Here is a 22,516-nt window from a genome sequence, read left to right on the forward strand (position 1 = left end):
CAATGAAAAACGTTAGCATGTGTAATGCCTGCCAACAGTTTATATTAAAATATTTTTTAAATATTTTTAGTACAATTAGAACAAAAACTTTAACACAGTTAGTCGCAGAAACTTCCGTAGTATTTAAAAATTGGAAAATGTGTTTTTTGGGAAATTTGCTTGCACCAACCCCCCTTAAACCAACTAAACTGTTACTTGTTAGAAAGTGCTTGCTGGACAGCATTAATGTCTGATCTGAGCCTCTTATGACCCGCGAGTCACCTATAGCTGGAAATTCTATCGATCTGCCTTAGGCGGTATTACACTATAAAAGTTCATTGATAAATCTTGAAAAATGCAGCCAATAAGGGCATCGGTTGAATTTGCTCGAATGCAACCGATAACCTTATTGGTTAAATTTTTCAAGTTTTATAAATGAACTTTTATGAAAGCTTTATGGTGTAATACCGGCCTTACGAAAAACGTGTGTGTCTTACGTCTTATTAACAGAGTAAGCATATGGGCACTGACCTATCAGTCCTAATATGTGGCTTTGATTTTCGTCAGGATTCCAGACTTAGACTTGAACTCTAACCCAGGTTAAACACGGGCCGAGGGCGATGTGTCGGGGGGGGGGATTCATTGTGTAGATTGATTAGATCGTCCCGTATTTTACGAAACCGATTTTTCCCATATAAGTTTTTCGAAAGGATACTATTTTCTTCCCATTATAATATCAGTTTTTACTAAATTCAATTCAGTAAGTAACAACGATCTAGTTCGTGTATGGGGGGGGGGGGGACCACGAGAAGTAAATATGATTCAAAGGGGGCCATGGGATGAAAAGGGTCAAGAACCTCTGCTCTAGATGCATACCTCCATGTCGAAAAATAACCCAAACAACGTGTAGAACTCGGATACGTCATTCGTGTTGCAAGGGGTTGTATAGTTGTTAAAATAAAAATAAAACCTTTTTACACGGACGCCTTGTCCTCAAAAATCCAAAAATACAGTTATTGCCCTGTCTCTCCTGAGGCCAACATAAGAAATTCTTTTGCTTATAAGTGCAATATTCGCAGAAATACATCTAAAAATCGAAGAAAAGTTGGGAAAGAACACCATAAATGAAGGAAAGAAGCGTTGTGTGTGTCCGTTAGTTTTATGCTGTTTTTTCCCAACCTTTTCTCCGATTTTTGAGTTTAAACATCTCAGTGAATATTGCATTTAAAAATGTGGAATTTTTTTTTTTTTTGTTGACTTCAGGAGAGACAGGGCAACAACTTCCTAATTGGGTTTTTGAGGACAGGGTGTCCGTATAAAAAGTAAATTTTTACATTTTAATAACTACACAACCTCTTGTAATATGAACGACGCATCTGAGGTCTACACGTTATTTGGATACTTTCTCTAATTGGAAGTATACCTCTAGGATCAACGGTTAGCCAGTAAAAAGCGGCAAGGGGAATTATACGTAATCACCCTGTATATACGTATAAGATCGATTGAAAAAAGCTTCCAGACTGGAGGCCTGTGTGTGCGCAAGCTTCTGTCATATGGTGGGGTGCGGGGGTAGGCATGGTCTTAACTAGTACAAGGGTCTTCAACGCACATCCCGCAGGACACTTGTAGCCTACCTAGTTCTTTAGTAACACGTTTGTAGTAAAGCCGTCATGCGTGGCCGCATTGTGGTAACTCTTGCTGTCCCGTGGGCCTCTAGGCAAAGGGGGTGATTTTGACTTTTGAACTATGCGTATTGGTAGGCTGGTATTTCCAGTTCGCGTGGAAGGGCCTCAGCCAAGGTCATTATAAAAGGACTCATGCATTAAAATGACCCTGCCCACATATAGGGCTGCTAAATTTTAAAAAATAAATTTTTCTCGGTGAGTTTGATTGGCACAAAGGCAAGGTCCGTATTTAGTGTTCTTGAAGCCTCAGTTCAGCTAAATAGTTTCCGAACACTCTTCAAAACCCCTGTTCCCAGGGTGTTTCTGGCATGCAGGGTTTTCCTAAACTTTACCAAGTAGGACAGACGCATAAGAGGCTTCACGTTGACGAGATTATGTGAAAAAGAAAATAATGCCTAATATATCACACAAGATTCTGAAGTTTATTAGGGCCTTGACTGGAGTACGGACTGACAACCTGCCTCAAAATACTAGCCCATCAATTTACATACTTCAAAAAAATCATCGTCATAGCCCCTCCCTCCCCTTTGCCAGGGACCCCACGGGACGGTTAAGAACACCCTGTATGTGAGGAACAAAAACCATAATTGTTTTGTAAAAATTTATAATTTATAATAAAAATTTATAAATAAGCACAAATTGAACATGAAATGTGCTAAAATCTACGAATTTCTAATTTGAGTTCATGCATTGATTTATTGGATGTAGCTGTAGAATTTTGGAAACATCGAATCCTTTCATTCACATTGAATTTAATTGGTATTTATTTTGACGTTCTCCCTATGCAGATTTTTTGGACATCCCGGGAAAACGTTCACATTATTTGGTTACCGTCAAGATCAGGTGAGTGCAATTTTCGTATATTGCGTAACAATGGTAATTTCCAGCAATATAATCCCACTGTGGTATTTTTCATTCTCCTTCGCTTCGATAAAGAATTATGTGCATTATTTCATCGAATTTCCATCATAATGCATTCGCTGCCTTTGCAGGAACGCTGCTTCCAATCGTATAATAATGAAATCGACTTTCTCATTAGCATATCCATCGGTTGAAAATCTAGTTTTTCCTTCGAATAATTTCGACCGCGTCCTCAATGAAATACCGATTAAAGAATAGTTTGCGTTCGTAAGATTTATGCGTTATAATATATTCACTTCTTACAACATTCATCTCGCGAAGAAATGGAATTTTGCCGCCCCGATTTTGATTAATATGCGCATGTTATTGGTTTTTGTTAAACATTAACAAATAATATTTCTTTATACGAAAAGTTAGTCTGCTGCATAATTTTATAACTGTGTGTGTGAGCGAGGGATAATTTCTATTAAAAATGTTTTATATATTAATCACTTATTCCATAAGGTAATCATAAGTTCCGTATTCTTCCATGTTTTTTTGGGTCGTCCCGTTTGGTCCCGTTTTTTTTCCAACCAAATAAATAAATTATCATTATTTTAATCATAGGTATAGGCACGATAACTCACTTTAATATTAATTTTTAATACTATAAATGTGAATATTAAACTCACATATTTGCCTTGTCAAACGTTTCTCTTTTTTTTAATGAAATACATTTTAATTCACTGCAGAAGTTTTACGATACGTTCGAATAAATTTAATAGTTTTTACCCTTCATTTGACACTATTTGGAAAATTTTTACGAGTATTTAGTGCTTTTTGGTGGGTTTTTACCCTTGATATAACCACTTTACCATCAAGGACGTAATATTGCGTTGAAACGCCAGTGGAATAGATTCAAACAAGTTCTCTCTGTTTTCTTTCCTTTCTCCTCATCATCGCGAAGCTTTGTTGTAACCCTATGAAAGGACATATAAGAGCGAAAGAGAACATGTAAGGTGAGGGTGAAAAGAGAAATCGACTTCGTACCTACTCTCTTATCTATTATACAGTTTTCCTTTCATTTATTTTTTTCTTCTTTTCTCCTATATTTTGCCCTCCTTCTTTTCCTTTTTTATAACGTGTGGTTAAGTTAGGACAAGGTTACCATATTTATCGCCGATTTAACAAACAGAGATTCATCCGAATTTCTTTCCGATAACTTGTAAGCGAGGGGATTAATGCTAGTTCGAGACGCCTTAGTTTGAGCAGTTTTTGGTGACGATTGACGATTATTTAGGCGGAAGTTTCCCCCGTTTTTACCATCTCGATATCAGTTTTCCGTCTTAAAGAAATATAATCACATTTATGAGAAACATTAAATTTATTATGATTATACATTAAATATAATAATTGCTGCATCTTAAGTATAATCATTAAGTTCTCAGTTTTAACGCAATTTCAAATAGTTGATGTCCGATCAGATCAAAAAACATCGCTAAATGTAAAACGTTCAACAAGAGCGTATTTACGGGTGGGGGGGGGGATAAGTGCGCTATAGCCGATACTGGCAAGTTCGGAGGGGCAGTAAATTTTAGTAATGTTGGTAAAGAACGTTCAATTAGAATGGGAGAAGGTCGACAAAATTTGAATATAGGTTGCAAGCAGTGAAGTCATAAATCCCCCTCTGACGTTAAATAATAAATCTAGAACAGATGAATCTAACTTTTTTCTAGCCGCGAGCACTTCCTGAACCATTCATCAAAAGAAGAGCACCCTTACAGCAAGTTTGAAATTTGAATGCATGAATTGTTGATGAAGTGTTCGTGAGCTTGAAATCGGACACGGGCATCGAGCACTCTGGGTGGTTCAGGGAGCACCGTGGAACTCGCGAGCAACGGGCTGAAGATGTGTGATCTACAGTATAATCTACTCTTATTATCACGATTCGCGAAGATCCTGGTGCTTCCTCAATTAAGTAAAACGCTAAAAAACCAGCATTAGAATCGTTTTATTCCGTTTCCAATCACATTTTTCAGTAGAGAACTTTAAATGATATAATTACATTCGATACCTCGACAAGTAAATAATTAAATTACGACTTTTGTATGGAGGAAAAAGTCAGAAAAATGCAAATTTTCTCTTTACATTTAACGAATAGAGCTTCTGTCGTGTCTCCTCTTAATTGAACTTAGATTGTTTGAACAAATGCGGAATTAAAAGAAAAAACGGCACGTATTACAGTGAAGAAGAAACTTGTTAACAAGAGTTAATCGATGTAAAGAGTCATGTAATGTTAAAAGCAATTATTTTTCACAATGGAAGGATTCTTTGCACTCCTTGAAAAAAAAGACCGTTTGTTTCAATTCTAAAATTTTACTTTTCCTCATCCTTCACTTCAAGGAAAAACATTTTCCTGGTAACTATGATCATTGTTTGAGGAGCTTATTTTCAAAAGGGAACATTTACATTTTTTTTCGAAATTCATTTTTCAACGGTTTCTGAAACTTTGGGATTTAACTCTATCGGATTATGCAACAGGGTTTATTCCAAAGGAAGTATTTTTGATAAAAATTACACGATCTAAAGTTAGTCGTTCCTACCAAAAAGAAACATGCTCACCTCGTTCATTCACTTCGGTTATTTTTTGGTAAAATCTCTTGATAGCGATCACCCATGGGACCTAAAATTTTGTCCAATAACGAGAAATGTTCATTAATGGATAGAGAAATGTTCATTAATGGATAGAGAAATGTTCATTAATGGATAGAGAAATGTTCATTAATGGATAGAGAAATGCTCATTAATGGATAGAGAAATGTTCATTAGTGGATAGAGCAATGTTCATTAATGGATAGAGAAATGTTCATTAATGGATAGAGAAATGTTCATTAATTTTCTAATGTTCATTAATGGATAGAGAAATGTTCATTAATTTTCTAATGTTCATTAATGGATAGCGAAATGTTCATTAATGGATAGAGAAATGCATTGAGTCCCGTCGACGTAATTCAAAAAATTATGGGAATTGTCCGTTATGGGAAGTGCCACTGTAGAATGATTGTGTCTCTCATGTTAAGGACCATATGGCAGTGTGTAAAAGTATCTTCTTAGGCTAAGTAAAACCTGTAATCAACAGGTGACGTAGAAATTTCTAATTTTTCAGATTTGACCAGCTCCAATTTTAATCAAAAGGTAACATTTCCGCTAACTTTCTTTCAAGACTGAACATTTCCAAATTTCAAATGTGAATAACTCTCTTGAATGTTGATCAAGCGACATAGTGTTTAAATATTCTTCTACCATCCCTATATGCTTGCTACCTGTTGGGCTATTTTCTACTTTTGTAATGAAAACTTGTACATTACCAAAAGTGGAAATGTTCCCCCTTTTGAAAATAAACTCCTCATTTCCTCCACTTTAAACCAATTAAGGATCTTTTCGAACTCCGTTGCCATCTCTGAGTGATTTTTTTTTGTCTCCATGACTTTCTGAGAAATTTTGTAGATGGCAATCCGAAAGGGAAAAAATTCTGGAGCGAAGGTGGCGCGAAACCTCCGTATGCTTTCACTTGTTGAGCGTCCATATCTACCCTATGCATCTCTTGGCCAGACTGCACAATAAATTTAGGAAATGTCTACAGCAATGTTTCCAAAATTGGGCAATACGGCTCTCTGGGGCCGATGGAATGGTATGGGGGTGTTAGAAGCTACGGGTATAACATAGAATCCGATGGGTTCGCTTGAGTTGGGGGACGATGAAAGAGAGAAAAATATTCTGAAGGGCACAATGAAACCAAAAGTTTGAGAAACTATGGTGTATTGAATCCATGTAACAATCTTCGATGTTTTTGAGATTTGCCGGTGGATTTGGATGCTTCTTGGGCCATAGACGATGCAATATGCAAGCACTAAGTAAGAGCAGACATAAGTAACGACCCTTTACCCTTCAAACAAGAGTTCCTGTTTCGTTTCTTCCCGTATGCGTATCTACCTGGTGTATTTGTAGTTTAAATTATTTTGGACATCATCTAGCTAATTATATGTACTAACAATAGTATATGTAGATCATTCTCACTAATATAGCAATTTTGTTATTTCTATTTTTTTTTATCCCAAATCGATTCAATTTATTAATTTTAAAAAAATGAAATAGATTCTAAATAAGCATTCACATCATCAAAACATTTTACCCACTTCTCATACGAGACAACAATATTTTTGCATTACAATTTTCTGAGATGATAATATAGCTTTTTATTTACATTTTCCGTAGTGTGAAATGGGTGGTTGTTTATTTGAAGTGTGTGTCCAGTTGGCGATCATCATGGTCGGGAAACAAATCCTCAATAACATTTCAGAGCTGTCCTGGGCGTAAGTGAAAAAATCATTTTCATTATTCATTTTTCATGTTTTTAGTTTGTTTTTGTTTTCCCCTCTAATATTGGATATTTTCATGATGTATGATTCGTGCAGTTCGCTCTATTTATGTCTTTATTTGCATACATGCTTTAAAACAGGAAGCAGCTCTCTTTGATCCTTTTACATAACCTTATTCCCCGATTACCGCATTTCAACACATTTCAGGATATTCGCTATCCTATTGTAGGCATCACTTTTACGTTGGTGGAGGGCTTTAGCGGCTGGCGTTGAAAGAAAATTAAAAACTTTACCGAGCTTAACCCGGTAAATTTTGACTTCATTCTTCATTAGACCACAATTTTTTTTTCCAGTTTTCCGGTGGCTAAGGGTAATCTCTACTAAAGTTCGTCCTAGGATGAAATCCGCTGTTCCCACACAGGCTGTTTCAACTCGAGGAATAAGTCCCAGTCTAGTGGATATATATTGGGACTGTATTCGCGAGCGAGGCAAGATTCCTGCTTACGCTTACGCAGCAAATCAGTCACGACCTTTACAAAATACAGGTGTCATTGCAGAACTTTTGCTTATCATTTAGCAAGTCAGATCAATTTTTTTTTTCTGTGCAAGATTCCGCGGTGAGGCTTTGCCACGTCACTTATTCCACATTGAAATTCTATCCTGCCATAATGATTTATTGATGATATCATGAGCAATAATCATTCGCTTGACCTTTGGCTGCGTTCATCTAAGCTTTTGAATGGCCGTGAATTAGGACTTCTCCACTTGTTTGACTGCAATTTCAAAAGCTCTAAAGCACATTTCATTAAGAGTAATAGTACGGGTCAGTTAAGGCAACGCCTGTAGCAGAAAGCCTCCGCGCGAAGCTTTGACGTCACTGAAGTCGTCCACTTCACCTGTAGCCATTGGATATAGCAGTCCGACGTATTCGAAATCTTTACCTTTTTTTGCAGTGTATCCAATGACTATAGGTGAAATGGGTGACTTCAGTGACGTCACGAGCTTCACGCGGAGGCTTTCTGCTATAGAAGGTGTTGGTTGAGGTCTACTCACACACATCAGTCATGGTTCGTCTCCGTTTCTTGTCACTTCGCAAAAATATTCTTCTTCCCTGTTGTGCAGTAGAAATTGGTTTATTCGAATTTTGTATAATTCGAACTTTTCTTCGGTGACTTTGAACTTCGAATTAACCAAGTTCGACTGTATTTCCGTCTACTACAATTTTTAGCAGCAGAGAGAAGAATGATATTTCCTCGAACTGACACGAGACGGTGGCGAGCCGTCACGGATGTGTGTAAATAGACCTTTAGTGTTAAGATCAACGAGAGCATCCACATCCCAGAGCCAGAAGTATAGTTTGGGATCTTTGTCAGGCCTCTAGTCTAAGAAGTTTTTCAGGAGCCCCTCCACATAGTAGTAGATTTAGTGTCAAAAAACAAATAAAAAATGGCATTCATACCGTGCCTTCAGGCTAGATCTCTGTCAGCCGTATCAGAACCATGAGACCAGTCACATTTCAATCTCTATCCTCACAATGAAATTCAAGTCGCTGCCGGAATGCAAGGACTGTATTGGAGCAAATCCACAACTTAGAGGTGGACCAAAGAGCTTGACTTTCACTATTCAATTTTTCTTGCACTTATTTTCCCATTTTCAGAATGCCTCTGATCTCCAACACATGGAGCCTCCCTCCCTGCCCCACATCCTGCAAACGGGTTCCTAGGTTGGGATATTCGATGGGTCCCCACTCCAGGATTTTTCACGCGCTTTTTTTTTTATTTCTTTCATTTGATCTCTCGTTTTTCAATTGAGTCTCGAAATTTACATTTTGTGATTAAAACAATCAAATATTTACGTTTATTTTCTTTTTAAATTTCTCTATCATTCAGGGAAGGAATGAATTGGTGGAGAAGATGGTGGCGAACCCGAGAAGGACCCAAAAGAACGGCCACCAGTCGATGGGAAAAAGATTATAATTTACAGGAATGCGATCACATGGCCTTATTTGACGAATATCTAGAAATGGGTATGTTGTATATACCGTAAAAACATTTCTTAGTATACAGGGTGTCCTGTAAGTCGTAATTTGGCCTATATCTCAGCAACCGTATGTCGTAGAGGTATTGGTTCTAATTTAAAAAATGAAGAATTATTCTGTACCAATTTCGAGAGAAAATACAGTGTGTCGTAAAATAAAAAATATAAGTTTTTATACTGTCCCCCCCCCGTCCTCTAACTTCCAATTAGAAAGTTGTTGCCCTGTTTCTTCTGAGGCCAACGAACTAAATTTCATGTTTCCAAGTCCATTATTCGCTGAGATATTTGAATTCAAAATCGGAGAATAGTTGAAAAGAACAGCAGAGGTAAGACAGTGTTCATGTTAATCTTTTCCAACTTTCCTCATATTTTTTGAATTCAAATGTCTCAACAAATATTACACTTGGGAACATGGAAATTCTTTTTGTTTGTCTCGGGAGAGACAAGGCAACAACTTTCCAACAGAAAGTTAGAGAACAGGGGCCGTATAAAAATTTAGATTTTTTTATTATATGATACACTATATTTTCACTCTCGAAACGTACAGAGCATACGCACCGGAACCTATAAGCTGAGGCCATTTCAGTTTCCAGTAAATTTTTTAGTTCCCAAATAATTTCAAAACAAAATGCAATGCGCCTTCTCTCTTTTGCGAACGTGCTTGAGTCCCGTATATACTTTCATCCCCCACCAAATACACATTTTGAGAATTTTTTAAATTAGAACCACACCTCTACGACGAACGGTTGATGAGATAAAGACCGAATTAGGACTTGCAGGATACCCTGTACATATCTGTATCTCTCACATCATGCTCATTTAATGGCATTTGCTCGTGACGCAATATTATGAAATATTCAATAATCAACACATTCAATGGGCATGGGGTTTTTTTTTTCAAGGGTCATGGCATTTCACATTTAGTATCTATGGGAAATATTCCATGAGTTGAAAAAACGCCATTTGATGTCTCCAAATCCCTTCAGTATATATTTTTTCGGTGCTTGAAGTCGTGACGATATCGTACTTACTGCCGCCATCTTCGCACGCGAATTTTATATCACGCGCAAATGCATCCACAGATTGCAAATTCGATGAGAGAATTCGTCCCTATAAACACCTGTTTCAGAGCCAATATGCACACACACACACACACACAGGAGAGCCTCCTGTGGTAGGAAAATAATCGAATTCGAATTATCAATAACTGTGCGTGGGGAGTTGTTTTTTTGGCGAAACACGCGGCTACGTGTTATCATATAAAGTAATTTCAGGTTGTGTAATGTAACAAATACAGAAAACGGTTACATTTTTAATATATTCAGTCTTTGTTTTACCTGAATCAATTTATTTATACCAGTTATGAATTGTATACAGGGTGTCCTGTAAGTGCTGATGCGGACATTATCTCATCAACCGTCCGTCGTAGAGGTAGGATGTCAATTTGAAAAATGCTCAAAAGACGTTCAAAAATTAACCGGTACCAGTTTTGTGAATGAAAATACAGTGTCACAAATTTAAAAGTCTAAATTTTATACGGTCCACTTGTCGTCTAACTTCCAATCAGAAAGTTAGCCCTGTCTCTCCCGAGGCCAAAGAAAAAAATGCCATGTTTCGGAGTGTAATATTCTCTAAGATATTTGAACTCAAAATTCGGAGAAACGTTATGAAAAAACACCAAAAACCAACGGACAACGCTCCTTTCCCTCATTCATGCTATCCTTCGACTACTTTTCTCCGATTTTTTGAATTCGAATATCTCAGCGAATATTGCACTTAGAAAATCGACAATTTTTTTTGTTGAAGAGACAGGGCAACAAATTTCTAACTGGAAGTTTGAGGACAAGGGTACAATATAAAAATTTAGATTTTTTTTTTTTATTTTGTTACACACTGTATTTTTCTTTTCAAAACTGGTACAGGGTAACAATTTCTGAACGCCTTTTGAGCACTCTTTCAATTGGAATCATATCTGTACGAAGGACGGTTGATGAGATAATGTCTGCATTAGCACTTACAGGACACCCTGTATACTGTACAGAGCAACTCGGATAATTCGAACATGAATCTCTTATCAATTTAATGTTGAAAGATTACTTGCAGAATATTCTCCCCAGTGTTTGGATAATTCGAAGGTTGATTAGATGTCACATGAAAAATGTCGCGCTTTTCTCGAAAATTCTCTTACCTTTCAGTCATCCTTGTCTGCCGCTGTGGTAGTCCAGTGGTCATAGTGACGGACTCGCATTGCGAGGCTCCGGGTTCGAACCCCACCGTCACCACAGTGGTGGTCGGCTGAAGTTGGTTTCCTGTGGTATTGTCTCCAACTTCAAGGCACAAATGCGAGCCGATCTCCCCAAAAAAGTCTCCTTAAAAAGTCTCGCCACAGAGAACAACAGGCCTACAACGATAAATCATTCAATCATTACACTTCACTCATAGTTCGAAAAACTGGTGGCAGATGGCAGCACTACACATACACAGAAACAAACTTCACGCCAGCTTTCACTACACGTACACGCACATTCCTACATATACCAATTCATTAGAGGTTCCGCAGAAGAATATGAACAAGGTGCATGTCTGGTTTAGTAGTAATCATCCTTGTCTTTTTCTTCCGACGTTTACTGATCTTTTCCAGAATATGACATGTAGCCAATGTGAAAAAAAATTAAAACCAACAAAATATGAACTTTTTTTGTTGTGGCCCCAATTAGCATCTGAGTGGCGCAGTGGTAAGATGCTCGTCTTCCACTATGAAGGTTGCCACTTTGGAGCTCGACGAGAGCCGAGAGAAGTCTAGGGGTGCCCTCAAGAAAGGACACCCAAGACCACTCTCTCCCTCTCGTGGGCGGGGCTCGAAGAGAGCCGAAAATGGGGGCTTTGGATGCATCTCCGCCCTGTTCCGCTCGAAGAGCCAGGGCTGGGCCCGGTCGACAATGGCGAACTATAAAGGGGTTATGCAGTCCCTCTAAGGGGTTATGCAGTCCCTCTAAGGGGTTATGCAGTCCCTCTAAGGGGTTATGCAGTCCCTCTGTCGCCAACGGCGAATTGTGACATGATTTTGACAAGCAATGATTTTGTTACCAGTTCTAGATCTTGGTTTATTTCATTAGCAACTGCCGATGGCAGATGCATTTGCTACAACATTTTCACCAGACAAGTGGCTTTTAACAATTCCGTCTGTAGAGAAGTTGATCTCCGCATACACACACGCACGCAGGCTCTCTATCTCTCTCTCTCTCTCTCTCTCTCTCTCTCTCTCTTTCTTTCGTATTTTTCTTCAATTGTAGCAAGTGCATCTGCCATTGGCAGGTGCTACTGAAGTCAACCAAGATCTAGAATTAACGTAAGTTTCTTTACCTAGAAGGTAACGAAATCATTGCTTGAAAATGTTCTGGAGATTCGCGCCTTCCTAGCATCATTGCTCCTTTAGAAATAATTTAGAATTAATAATTAATAAAATAATTTTTCAGAATTCGGGCAGGATGTAATTCTTGGAGTTAAAAAAACATACATTTTTAGTGAAAAAAATTCAAAAATTAATGAAAAAAATTGAATAAATTGAATTTAATGAAAATTTGGAATTAATGAAGGTATCCCATAAAATAGGGGCTAGTGTTCGACTCGTGGCCTAAGGCAACAACCTTCTTCCTTTGCCCAGCGGTTAAGATGCCTCCACGTCTAGGAACTTTGTAATCACAACAAATATAAATTTTACTCAGCTATGAAAAAAATCAATTACAATGAAATTATTAAATTGAAATTTTACTTTTTATATCATAAACTTCTCCTTTAAAAAAAAAAAAAAAATGCAATCACATTCTAATTTAAATTCTTTCCCCATGATAATCCAAGTTTCGGCGAGAAAATTAATCAAAATTGAAGGTGGTCTTTTCACAAATTTTAATAAGTTTCAAAAAGAAAATATACTTAGGGGGGGAAATACTTTTTTCAATTACTTTAATAATTAAAAATTAATTTGTCAACTTTAATTGGATTCGAGGTGATGATGGCGCATGACACGAGTATTAACCTATCAATGAAACCCTTTATGAAAATAAATGGGAAAAAATCGTCTCAACGTGTCTTCAGGCAAACATTAAAAGGGATTAGTAACGGGATTATTAAATGTCATTTTTTTTTTGCTAAGAAAAAATTCCCTCAAATTAAAAATAATTACTTTCAAGGCTTTATGGATCAAATTCTCGGTGACATTTTTTAATAAAATAATGTTTTTCCCAAAAATGTGCAAACATTATGTCTTGTGTCGAAAGTTCCGGGTGCTTTCTTTGATGGATTCATGTTTCAGCTGCTGGTGTGTCCCTTTATTAGTTTTTAAAATTAATATTTCATGGCGACACACTGGAAAAGTTCAAAATCTTGCGATTTGTTCTGTAATAGGCTTGTTCGTTAATATTTTTAAGGATCGTCAATAGAGATATGTAAATTTCAAAAATATAACATTCAAATTTCACAAAAGAAAAATTTCCGAAATCAGAAATTTCGCATTTATTCGCAAAAGAAATTCAAATGAAAAATTTTGCATTAATCCGTCAAAAAAATTGAAATTAAAAATTTTGCATTAATTCTCAAAAAGAAACTACATGGGTGGGCAAAAAGTCCGCGTAGAAGCTTTAAAAATTCAGAAATACCGGAAAAATAACCGAAATCAAAAACGGTTTGCAGGGTTAGCATCGCTAGATCACGGGAATTTTTTAAGACAGGAAAAAAAAAACTGCTGATAGGTGGTGCTGAGATGTACGCAAGTCGAAGAAAAGATACGCAAATAACGAACAGAATGCCTCCAAATCGTTTATTACAGCAGTACGTGTTCCACATGACCACCACCACAGGGGATTACACATTGCAGGCGAGTCACAAATCCAGTAACGGCAGAGTAAAACAAGTCCACATGCACGGTATACAACGGTGAATTGGTTGTGGATTAGGAACGCAAGTTCTTATAACCGTCTCATTTGCATATTTCCACCGAAGTCGCTCGTACCAACAACACCTATTGGGTGTTTTTTTAGGTTTTTTTTCCTGTAAAAAAAAATAAAACCCTGCGATGCGTTTTTTTTTTTCGGTTATTTTTCCGGTTTTTATGAATTTTTAAAGTTTTTACGGACTTTTTGCCCATCCTGTATAAAACTAATGACAATATTTCTTTTTATAGTTTAATTACGAGACCAAGTATTAAAATACCGTACTTAGTTGAAAAATGTAATGCTCAGCAGAATTGTATTTTCGCTTCAAAAATTACCAATATTTCGCGAAAAAAAAGAGTTAAATATCAAATTTACCAGATTTACCAAATTTAAGAGGTAAATTCATCAAAAATTGAAAGTTTTGTATTTATCGCATCGATTTCTTAAATACAGAAATTTTGTATCTCTATTCATCAAATGTAATCAAAAGTTGCATTTTAAGCAATTGGTGTGACTTTAAAAATAAAATAGCAGTAATGCTTCTGAAAACTTTTTCCCTCCTTGGATAATCAGTTTTCTATTCGTTATTTTTTTCTGTGATCAATTACATTAATTACCTATGTTAATTAGTTTTTACTAGCTCTCTTCTAATCGCAATTTTATTCTTTTCTTTCGGGTATAGTTAACATTTAATTTTGACTAAACTAAATAATGTCACTGTTTCTTTTAATATTTTTCGAAATTTGGAAAGAAGTTTCAATTTCAAATCCTTCACTTATTGATTCCAGCCGGTACAAATTATACAGGGTGTCCTGTAAGTCCTAACTCGACCTTTATCTCATGAACCGGTCGTCGTAGAGAAATGGTTCCGGTTTAAAAAATGCTGAAAATGTGTTCAAAAATCACCCTATACCAGTTTTGAAAGTGAAAATACAGTATGTCACAAAATAAAGAAATCTAAATGTTTACATGGACGCCCTGTCTCAAAACAACCCAATTAGAAAGTTGTTGTCGGTCTTTTCTGAGGCCAACAGAAAACATTTCGCATTTCCAAGTGATATATTTGAATTCACTGATATACCTGAATTCAAAAATCGAATAAAATTGGGAAAGAACAACATGAACTAACGAAGAATGCTCCTTTCCATCTTTTATGCTGTTCTTTTCCCCACCGTTTGAATTCAAATGCCTCAGAGAATATTGCACTTTGTGTTTTTTTTGGGGGGTTTTTTCGGCCTCATAATAGGCAGGGGCAAAGGCAGGGCTTTGAAAAGTTGAAGTTTTTTTTAAAATAGGACCATATAAAAATTTAGACAGTATCAAATCAAAGCGCAACATGCTTTAATAACACGAGATAAAATAATGTAAATAAATCTCAAAATATTTTGGATATTAATGGTGTTTTTTCTCAATCCAAATGAAAAACAAGTACGAACGTTAATCGAGAAAGAAACTTTTTCAACGCGAATTTCATGGGATACATATTTCTACATGTGAAAGTTAAAAGATATCGTAAGGTATATCAATATGTCCGTAAAATTTCATATACTTTTAAGTATCGGAAAGTTCAATTTTTATCATCATTTCAATTTTCCTGAATAATCAATCAACGTGTAGCAATTTTTTACTCTATTTTACAGACTTATAAATCCAGGAATTTTATATGAGGATTCGATCAGATGAACTTTGCAGCGGGAGAAAGGGATGTAAATTCTGAAATCGGAGGGAAAAAATGAAACACAAAATTTATCACTGGGAACTTAGAAAAGACTAAATATTCCTACATTCCAAAAATATTTAGTTCGTAATAATTTCGTGAAAGTAGGAAAATAAATGAATGGATCGAGATACTACTTGACAAGCATTTCTGGACTTTTATTTTTTTGGTCATCCAAAATAAATTCCATGAGCACAGAGTGGGCTGTTTTATCACATCTACCATACTGAGTGGACAACTCACTTCGGAATTCTTTTTGGGGAAATTTATTCGCTGAGGCATTTATTCCTCTCGAAAGTGAGACACGTGACAATTTTGTCTCCAAACTAACTAAATTGTACGAAGACAGGATTTTCTAAGTTCCTAAAAAAGGTATGAAAAAAAAAATTGAAAATATTTAGAATAGAAATAAAATCTAAAACTTGCTTCATTCGCTCAAAAACTTATGGAAAACATGTGAAAGTTTCGGGATGGACAAATATTGAATAGTTCGAAAAGATTTTCTAGCATCCTTAAAGCTTTATCGATTTATTTGACTCAATTTTTAAATTATTACATCCCCGATTCATCATTTATTCCATTCTTCAATTTTGAGGTTATTCTTCAATTCTAAAACAATTATTAAATTATTCCTGAATTCTTAAATTATTCCTGAATTCTAAAATTATTCCTGAATTCTAAAATTATTCCTGAATTCTAAAATTATTCCTGAATTCTAAAATTATTCCTGAATTCTAAAATTATTCCTGAATTCTGATATTATTCTCAATTCTTAAATTATTACATCCCTCGATTCATAAATTATTCCTTTCTTCAATTTTGAAGTTATTCCTCAATTCTAAACAATTATGAAATTATTCTACAATTATGAAATTATTCTACAATTTTGAAATTATTCTACAATTTTGAAATTATTCTACAATTTTGAAATTATTCTACAATTTTGAAATTATTCCTCAATTCTGAAATTATTTCTAAATTCTGAAACAATTCTGAAATTATTTCTAAATTCTGAAACAATTCTGAAATTATTCCTCAATTCTGAAATTATTCCTCAATTCTGAAATTATTCCTCAATTCTGAAATTATTTCTAAATTCTGAAACAATTCTGAACTTATTCCTCAATTCTGAAATTATTCCTCACTTGTGAAACCATTCTGAAATTATTTCTCAATTCTGAAACAGTTCTGAAATTACTCCTCAATTCTGGAATTATTCCTCAATTCTGAAACAATTTCGGAATTATTCCTTACCATTCTGAAACCATTCTGAAATTGTTTCTCAATTCTGAAATTATTCCTTAGTTCAAGAACAATTCTGAGATTATTCCTTACCATTCTGAAACCATTCTGAAATTATTCCTTAGTTCCAGAACAATTCTGAGATTATTCCACTCCTCAATTCTGAGATTATTCCACTCCTCAATTCTGAGATTATTCCACTCCTCAATTCTGAAACAATTCTGAGATTATTCCACTCCTCAATTCTGAAACAATTCTGAGATTATTCCACTCCTCAATTCTGAAACAATTCTGAGATTATTCCACTCCTCAATTCTGAAACAATTCTGAGATTATTCCACTCCTCAATTCTGAAACAATTCTGAGATTATTCCACTCCTCAATCCTGAAACAATTCTGAGATTATTCCACTCCTCAATTCTGAAACAATTCTGAGATTATTCCACTCCTCAATTCTGAGATTATTCCACTCCTCAATCCTGAAACAATTCTGAGATTATTCCACTCCTCAAAATCCTGAATTTATTAAATTCATCCTTGAATTTTGAATTAATTAAATTCCTTCCTCCCTCAGAGAGTTCTCAGATTATCTCACTATTTCATCCCTAAATTCTCAGATTCTCCCAATATTTCATACCTCCACAATCTAAAACTTTTCCCAAAAAATATTCTATCCCTCTCAATTCTGAAAACTTCATTCCTCAAAATTCTGTGTATTCCATTCTTCCTTCCCTCAATTCTAAAATTTGTTTCATTCCTCAACTCTAAAAAATCATTCCTTTCATCAATTCCGAATGACAAAAGGTAGAAAACACTCTATGAAACATCACGATAGAATTCAGTTATTATATTATTTTTCAATTGCGCAATATAGAACGAAATTGATCAGAGAAATTTCAAACGCGTGTAATTTTGAATGAAAAATTCGTCAACAAAAAAATGTATTCGTCTTACATTTGGAGGAAAAGATGGTCATCCTTTTGTTTGTTTTATTTTATTTTTCAGTGATCCAGTTCGGATTCGTGACCCTGTTCGTTGCGGCTTTCCCAGTGGCTCCATTGTTCGCGCTGCTCAACAACATCGTCGAGATTCGCTTGGATGCATACAAGTTCGTCACGCAGTTGCGAAGGCCACTCACTGCACGTGTCCCGAACATTGGTAAGTTCAATTGAGTTGCTCCTTCAATGTTCCTTTGCCCTCTCTTTCACTTTTCCCCCTCCTTCGTGTCATGATTACGTGCCATTCGTGGCCGGTTATGATAATAATCATCCTGTTGAGTTCACGTATAATGTTACTTACGACGCGCGTTAACCCTGCCGAGATTCGTGTCCGGAGAATTCACCGCAAGGAAAATTCATCTATGGGATAATCACATACAGTTCGGCATGAGTGAATGAACGATCGAGTGAGCAAATGAATGAGTGGGTGAGAAAATGAGGGAATGAGCTAATGAGTGAGTGAGTAAGCGAATGAACAAACGAGTGAGTGAGTAAGCGAATGAACAAACGAGTGAGTGAGTAAGCGAATGAACAAATGAGTGAGCTAACGAGGTCACTCATTCTATCATCAGGTCGCTAGGTTGCTCACTCTGTTACACACCTAATCACCTGTTACACTCTGTCACTATGTAACACACCTGATCATGGTCTCGTACTCTGTCATTCACTCACTCACTAAGGGCCGTATTCACCGACATTGTTTGAACTGTAGTCACAATTTTTGGATAAGAGATCCACATAGATTGTTAAAAACCTGGAATGTAACCAATCCGTGTCGATCTCATCAAAAAATTGTGTCTATAGTTAAACCATGACGGTGAATACCGCCCTAAGTCGCTCACTCACTATTTGGATCCCTCATTCTTACTCGCTCACTAACTAAGTCGCTCACGCTGTTACTCCATGACATGGTCACCCATTCTATCACTATGATGCTCACTCACAAGGTGGCCCATTCACTCTCTAGGTCTCTTACTGTATCTCTAGGTCACTCGCCCAACACTAACCACTCTGTCATTCTCTCTCTCTCTCATTCACTACATCATTTACTGACTCACTCGGTTATTCCTCGCTCACTTATTGGCTCGCTGACTCTTGTCGGTGAATTTTCCGTCGATGAATTGTTTGTCGGTGAATTTTCCTGGCGGAAAAATTTCCTAGGGGTGAATTGCATGGCAGTGAATTGTTGTACTGTGAATTTTCCTTAAACCACCGAGAGTATGATCTTTACAGTTTAGCACAGTGGGTTCTCAATCGTTTTTCGCAGAAAGGGGCCCCACTTTAGACCATAATTTCTTCTCGTGACCTGTCATACCCCCATTTCAGATTCGAACAATCATTTCTTTGGAATTTTCAAAACGCAGGGTATATTCGTGTTCACATACGAATTTTTTTTTTTGCTAAATTTTATGTAATAAATCGCACTTCCCCTGGAACTATCTTAAAAAAAACCCTGAAAACTCCCAAGTTCAAGTGCTGAACGCTGAAATTATCACAATTAGTGAGCACATTAATTTTACGAAAATAAGCACTGATAGACTGATAGTTAAAAAATTTATAAATTTGACTCTGAATCTCATGGGATGTCATAACAAGGAAGGGAAGGGGTGGGCCCGAAAAAAAAAAATTCTTACAAGAGATGGCAAGACAAGTAAGATTGGGAAACTCTGTTGGTTTCGATCATATTCACAGTCACAGCAGTAATAAAGCAGATTCAGATGATTTATATGAAAAATTTGTGTATTCTAAAGAATTTTTTTTGAAGAAAATTATGTGGGAATAAATGCTACATGAAGTTATTTTTACCGTTCTTTTTAACAATGAGAAATTATTTTTACAAAATAATAAGTAAATCTTGTTAGTAATCTCTAAGTTGCTGAATGTAAAATATCAATTCGGGAATGTATTCTTTCAAGTTTTGGAGATTTCGTCAGCCCTGCTGGACACCCTGTAAAATAGTCACGAATGATCATTTCAGTCCTGCTGATGGCAGGTCTTGAATATTTCTCGACGGAGAAGAATATGAATTGGCCTTTGTGATCTCGAAATTCCGTTCATCAAAAAACTGCGTCCGTCATCGGAACGTCATGACCAAAGACTTCACCGAGATTGATCACATAGGAACTCTGATAGAGGGGGGAAAATAGTTCCAATGCGTTGTCATGATTCAGGGTGTGATTGGTAGGAAGGAGAGGAAAATCTTATTTGGGTATCCGCCCACGCAAAGATCTCTTTTTGAGATATTGGGAGAGAGAGATCCCTACTTATTTATTTATTTAATTTCTTTTTCCAGAATCCGCTTCCAGTTGCGGATTAACGAAGCGAAGTATAAAGCGAAAAAACGTATGGGGGAAAAATTGAACAGGATGATTAATGTGAGAGAGAGAGATCCTCTTCTAAGAAAAAAAGTATCAGTCTTTGAATTCCCGAGAGTCATGGGACATGAGATTGTGGAAAAGAATCCTTGAAAGTCAATTTATAAAATACAGCAGCAGTAGCAGCTTATTAAAATCGTGGATAATGTTATCATCTGGGTATTGCTATCACTTTCGCAAATTCCAGAATGAATCAATATCATAACATTGGAAAAAAATTCGTCCATAGTTATCGGGACTTCGGTTTATGCTATCTTTTTTCTTTGCGCATTTTGAAGCTAAGGTTGAACCAGATAAATTTTTTTCCTTATTAAGTTATCATCATCAACCTGCAAGACTGTAGGGCTTCAGAAGGTGTATTCCCGCCTTTGTTCATTAACATTTCCACACTCTGTTCACAACGACCTAAACAGACAGTAGTAGCCCCTATAGGGGAGACAAATGAAATGTAAAAAAAAACCTTTCAGTTCTTGGTCAGTTTCACTGTTACTCGGCCGCAGGACTTTCTCAGTGGACTTAAAATGGGGTGTACCGTATATTAAAAAATACATTGTAATTCGTAAAACACATCAGACAGTGTTATACTCCTGATTAATGGCTGAATAATTATGATAATAAATGTGAGATATTAACTTAAAACAAGAATATCCTGTTTTACAACAATATGGAAAAAAAACGACACGATTGAACATTTTGCAATCAGTAATGTGGTTTTCACATGTCCTCCTGTTTTCATATGTCCCGTTTGATCGGACGAACCGTAAGGTCATCAAATTTGCTTTTGGATTTCTTTCGGATATAGCTATCAATCGGTTATTGTTATCAGAAACCCCGAGTTCCAATGTGATCACATCAAGCGGCATGCACTGTATATTACGAATTCCATGTACTCTTTGTTTTTTAGATATAGTCTATTCTGCTATAAATTCATGTTTCTGATTGCAATTATTTTTTTAAGCAGTTGGGAAGTTAAATAGTTATTTTTAACATCATAAAATCTAATCATAATCCTTTCAGTTCGATTTCTATTAACTATTTTTATGAATGATTATAAAATACAATGATTTTTATATCATTATTAACATAGGTGCATGGCAAGCTATACTGAAAGGGCTCTCGGTTTTTGCGGTGATAAGCAATGTAAGTTGTTTTTCTCATTTATCTCTCTGACATCTCAATCTCTCATGACGTGCTCCTCATGGGAAGAGTGAATTATGTATAACCCGAGTTTTCCCAAAAAGATTGAGACGTTATTGCTAAATTCCTGAGAGAAATTAAAAACGCTCTCAAAGTAAATGCCATAAGTTCAATCTGAGTTTAAATATGCATTCACCGTAGATATTATGTGAAAATCCAATAAAAACTCTAGTTTCCTCATCATGATATGAATTTCGTTGGTCCATGAAACCCATTCTTCCTTTCTCTTTTAATGTTTTTTGCTCAGGAATTTCATAAATGAAATTATTTTTCGAGAAAAATCAATTTCACAACTTCCTACGAATTCTTCCATGTTGTTCACAAAATATTTGAGTATTATCATTTATTTTATTTCATTTCTTATAGGCATTTATGATAGCGTACACGAGTGATTTCATTCCTCGCCTCGTATATATCTTCGTGTACAGCAAGGATTGTTCGTTGTCCGGCTATATAGACAACTCATTGTCCTACTTTGACGTCAGAGATTTCAACTCGACGAGTCCTGAGAGTCCCGATTTGGATGGTTTCAATGTGACAATATGCAGGTGAGATAGCGACTGAATAATATGATATTGGTCATTAATTCATTAATTAGCGTTCCTTGTCTGTTATACATGTTACGGTAAATGTGATAAATCGGGTAATTATGCATAATTGTCGAGCATTTTGGTAAGTTTGATAACTTTCTGTAAATCAATCACTTTCACCAGTGATTATGCATAGTACAAAAGCGTCGTTAGTAAATTTAATAGGTACTAAAAAAATTATCACTTTTACTGGCGAGTATGCCCATAGCACCCAAGCGTCGCGTCGTTAGTAAACATGATAAATCGTACTATATGATAGGCTATACAAGATAATTTATATATGTATTATATCATTATATCGGAGTACGATCCTGAAATTTGTTATCATTATATCGGAGTACGATCCTGAAATTTGTTATCATTATATCGGGATACAATCGTGAAATTTGTTGTCATTATATCGGAGTCCGTCTATATTCATCACTAGGGCTCGGATTTTCATGATCTAGAGATGAAACGTCGTTGCTGATCTGTTAAAAACCTGAAATCCAGGTTTTTTTTAACCGATCAGCAACGATGTTTCATCTTTGAGTTATAAAAATCTAA

At 35.9% G+C, this 22,516-nt stretch overlaps 1 protein-coding gene across 4 annotated transcripts in view; it reads left to right on the plus strand.

The window, feature by feature from the left end:
* LOC149075421 (anoctamin-4) overlaps positions 1 to 22,516 on the plus strand; it is a 169,068-nt gene that overhangs the window by 139,358 nt on the left and 7,194 nt on the right. For 3 of the 4 annotated variants that reach the window (XM_089242709.1, XM_089242710.1, XM_089242711.1), the window contains exons 19-24: positions 2,453 to 2,507; positions 6,780 to 6,877; positions 8,773 to 8,909; positions 17,816 to 17,968; positions 21,271 to 21,323; positions 21,747 to 21,928. In XM_089242709.1, the coding sequence (XP_089098835.1) occupies positions 2,453 to 2,507; positions 6,780 to 6,877; positions 8,773 to 8,909; positions 17,816 to 17,968; positions 21,271 to 21,323; positions 21,747 to 21,928 (678 nt within the window). Of the gene's footprint in view, positions 1 to 2,452; positions 2,508 to 6,779; positions 6,878 to 8,772; positions 8,910 to 17,815; positions 17,969 to 21,144; positions 21,324 to 21,746; positions 21,929 to 22,516 lie in introns of those variants that run through there. The other variant, XM_089242712.1, reaches the window with a different exon arrangement.

This window comes from Pholcus phalangioides, unplaced genomic scaffold (assembly GCF_987345545.1).
Source record: "Pholcus phalangioides strain wild (caught in Gottingen) unplaced genomic scaffold, Ppha-v1.0 ptg000015l_1, whole genome shotgun sequence".
In the NCBI taxonomy this organism is placed as follows: domain Eukaryota; kingdom Metazoa; phylum Arthropoda; class Arachnida; order Araneae; family Pholcidae; genus Pholcus; species Pholcus phalangioides.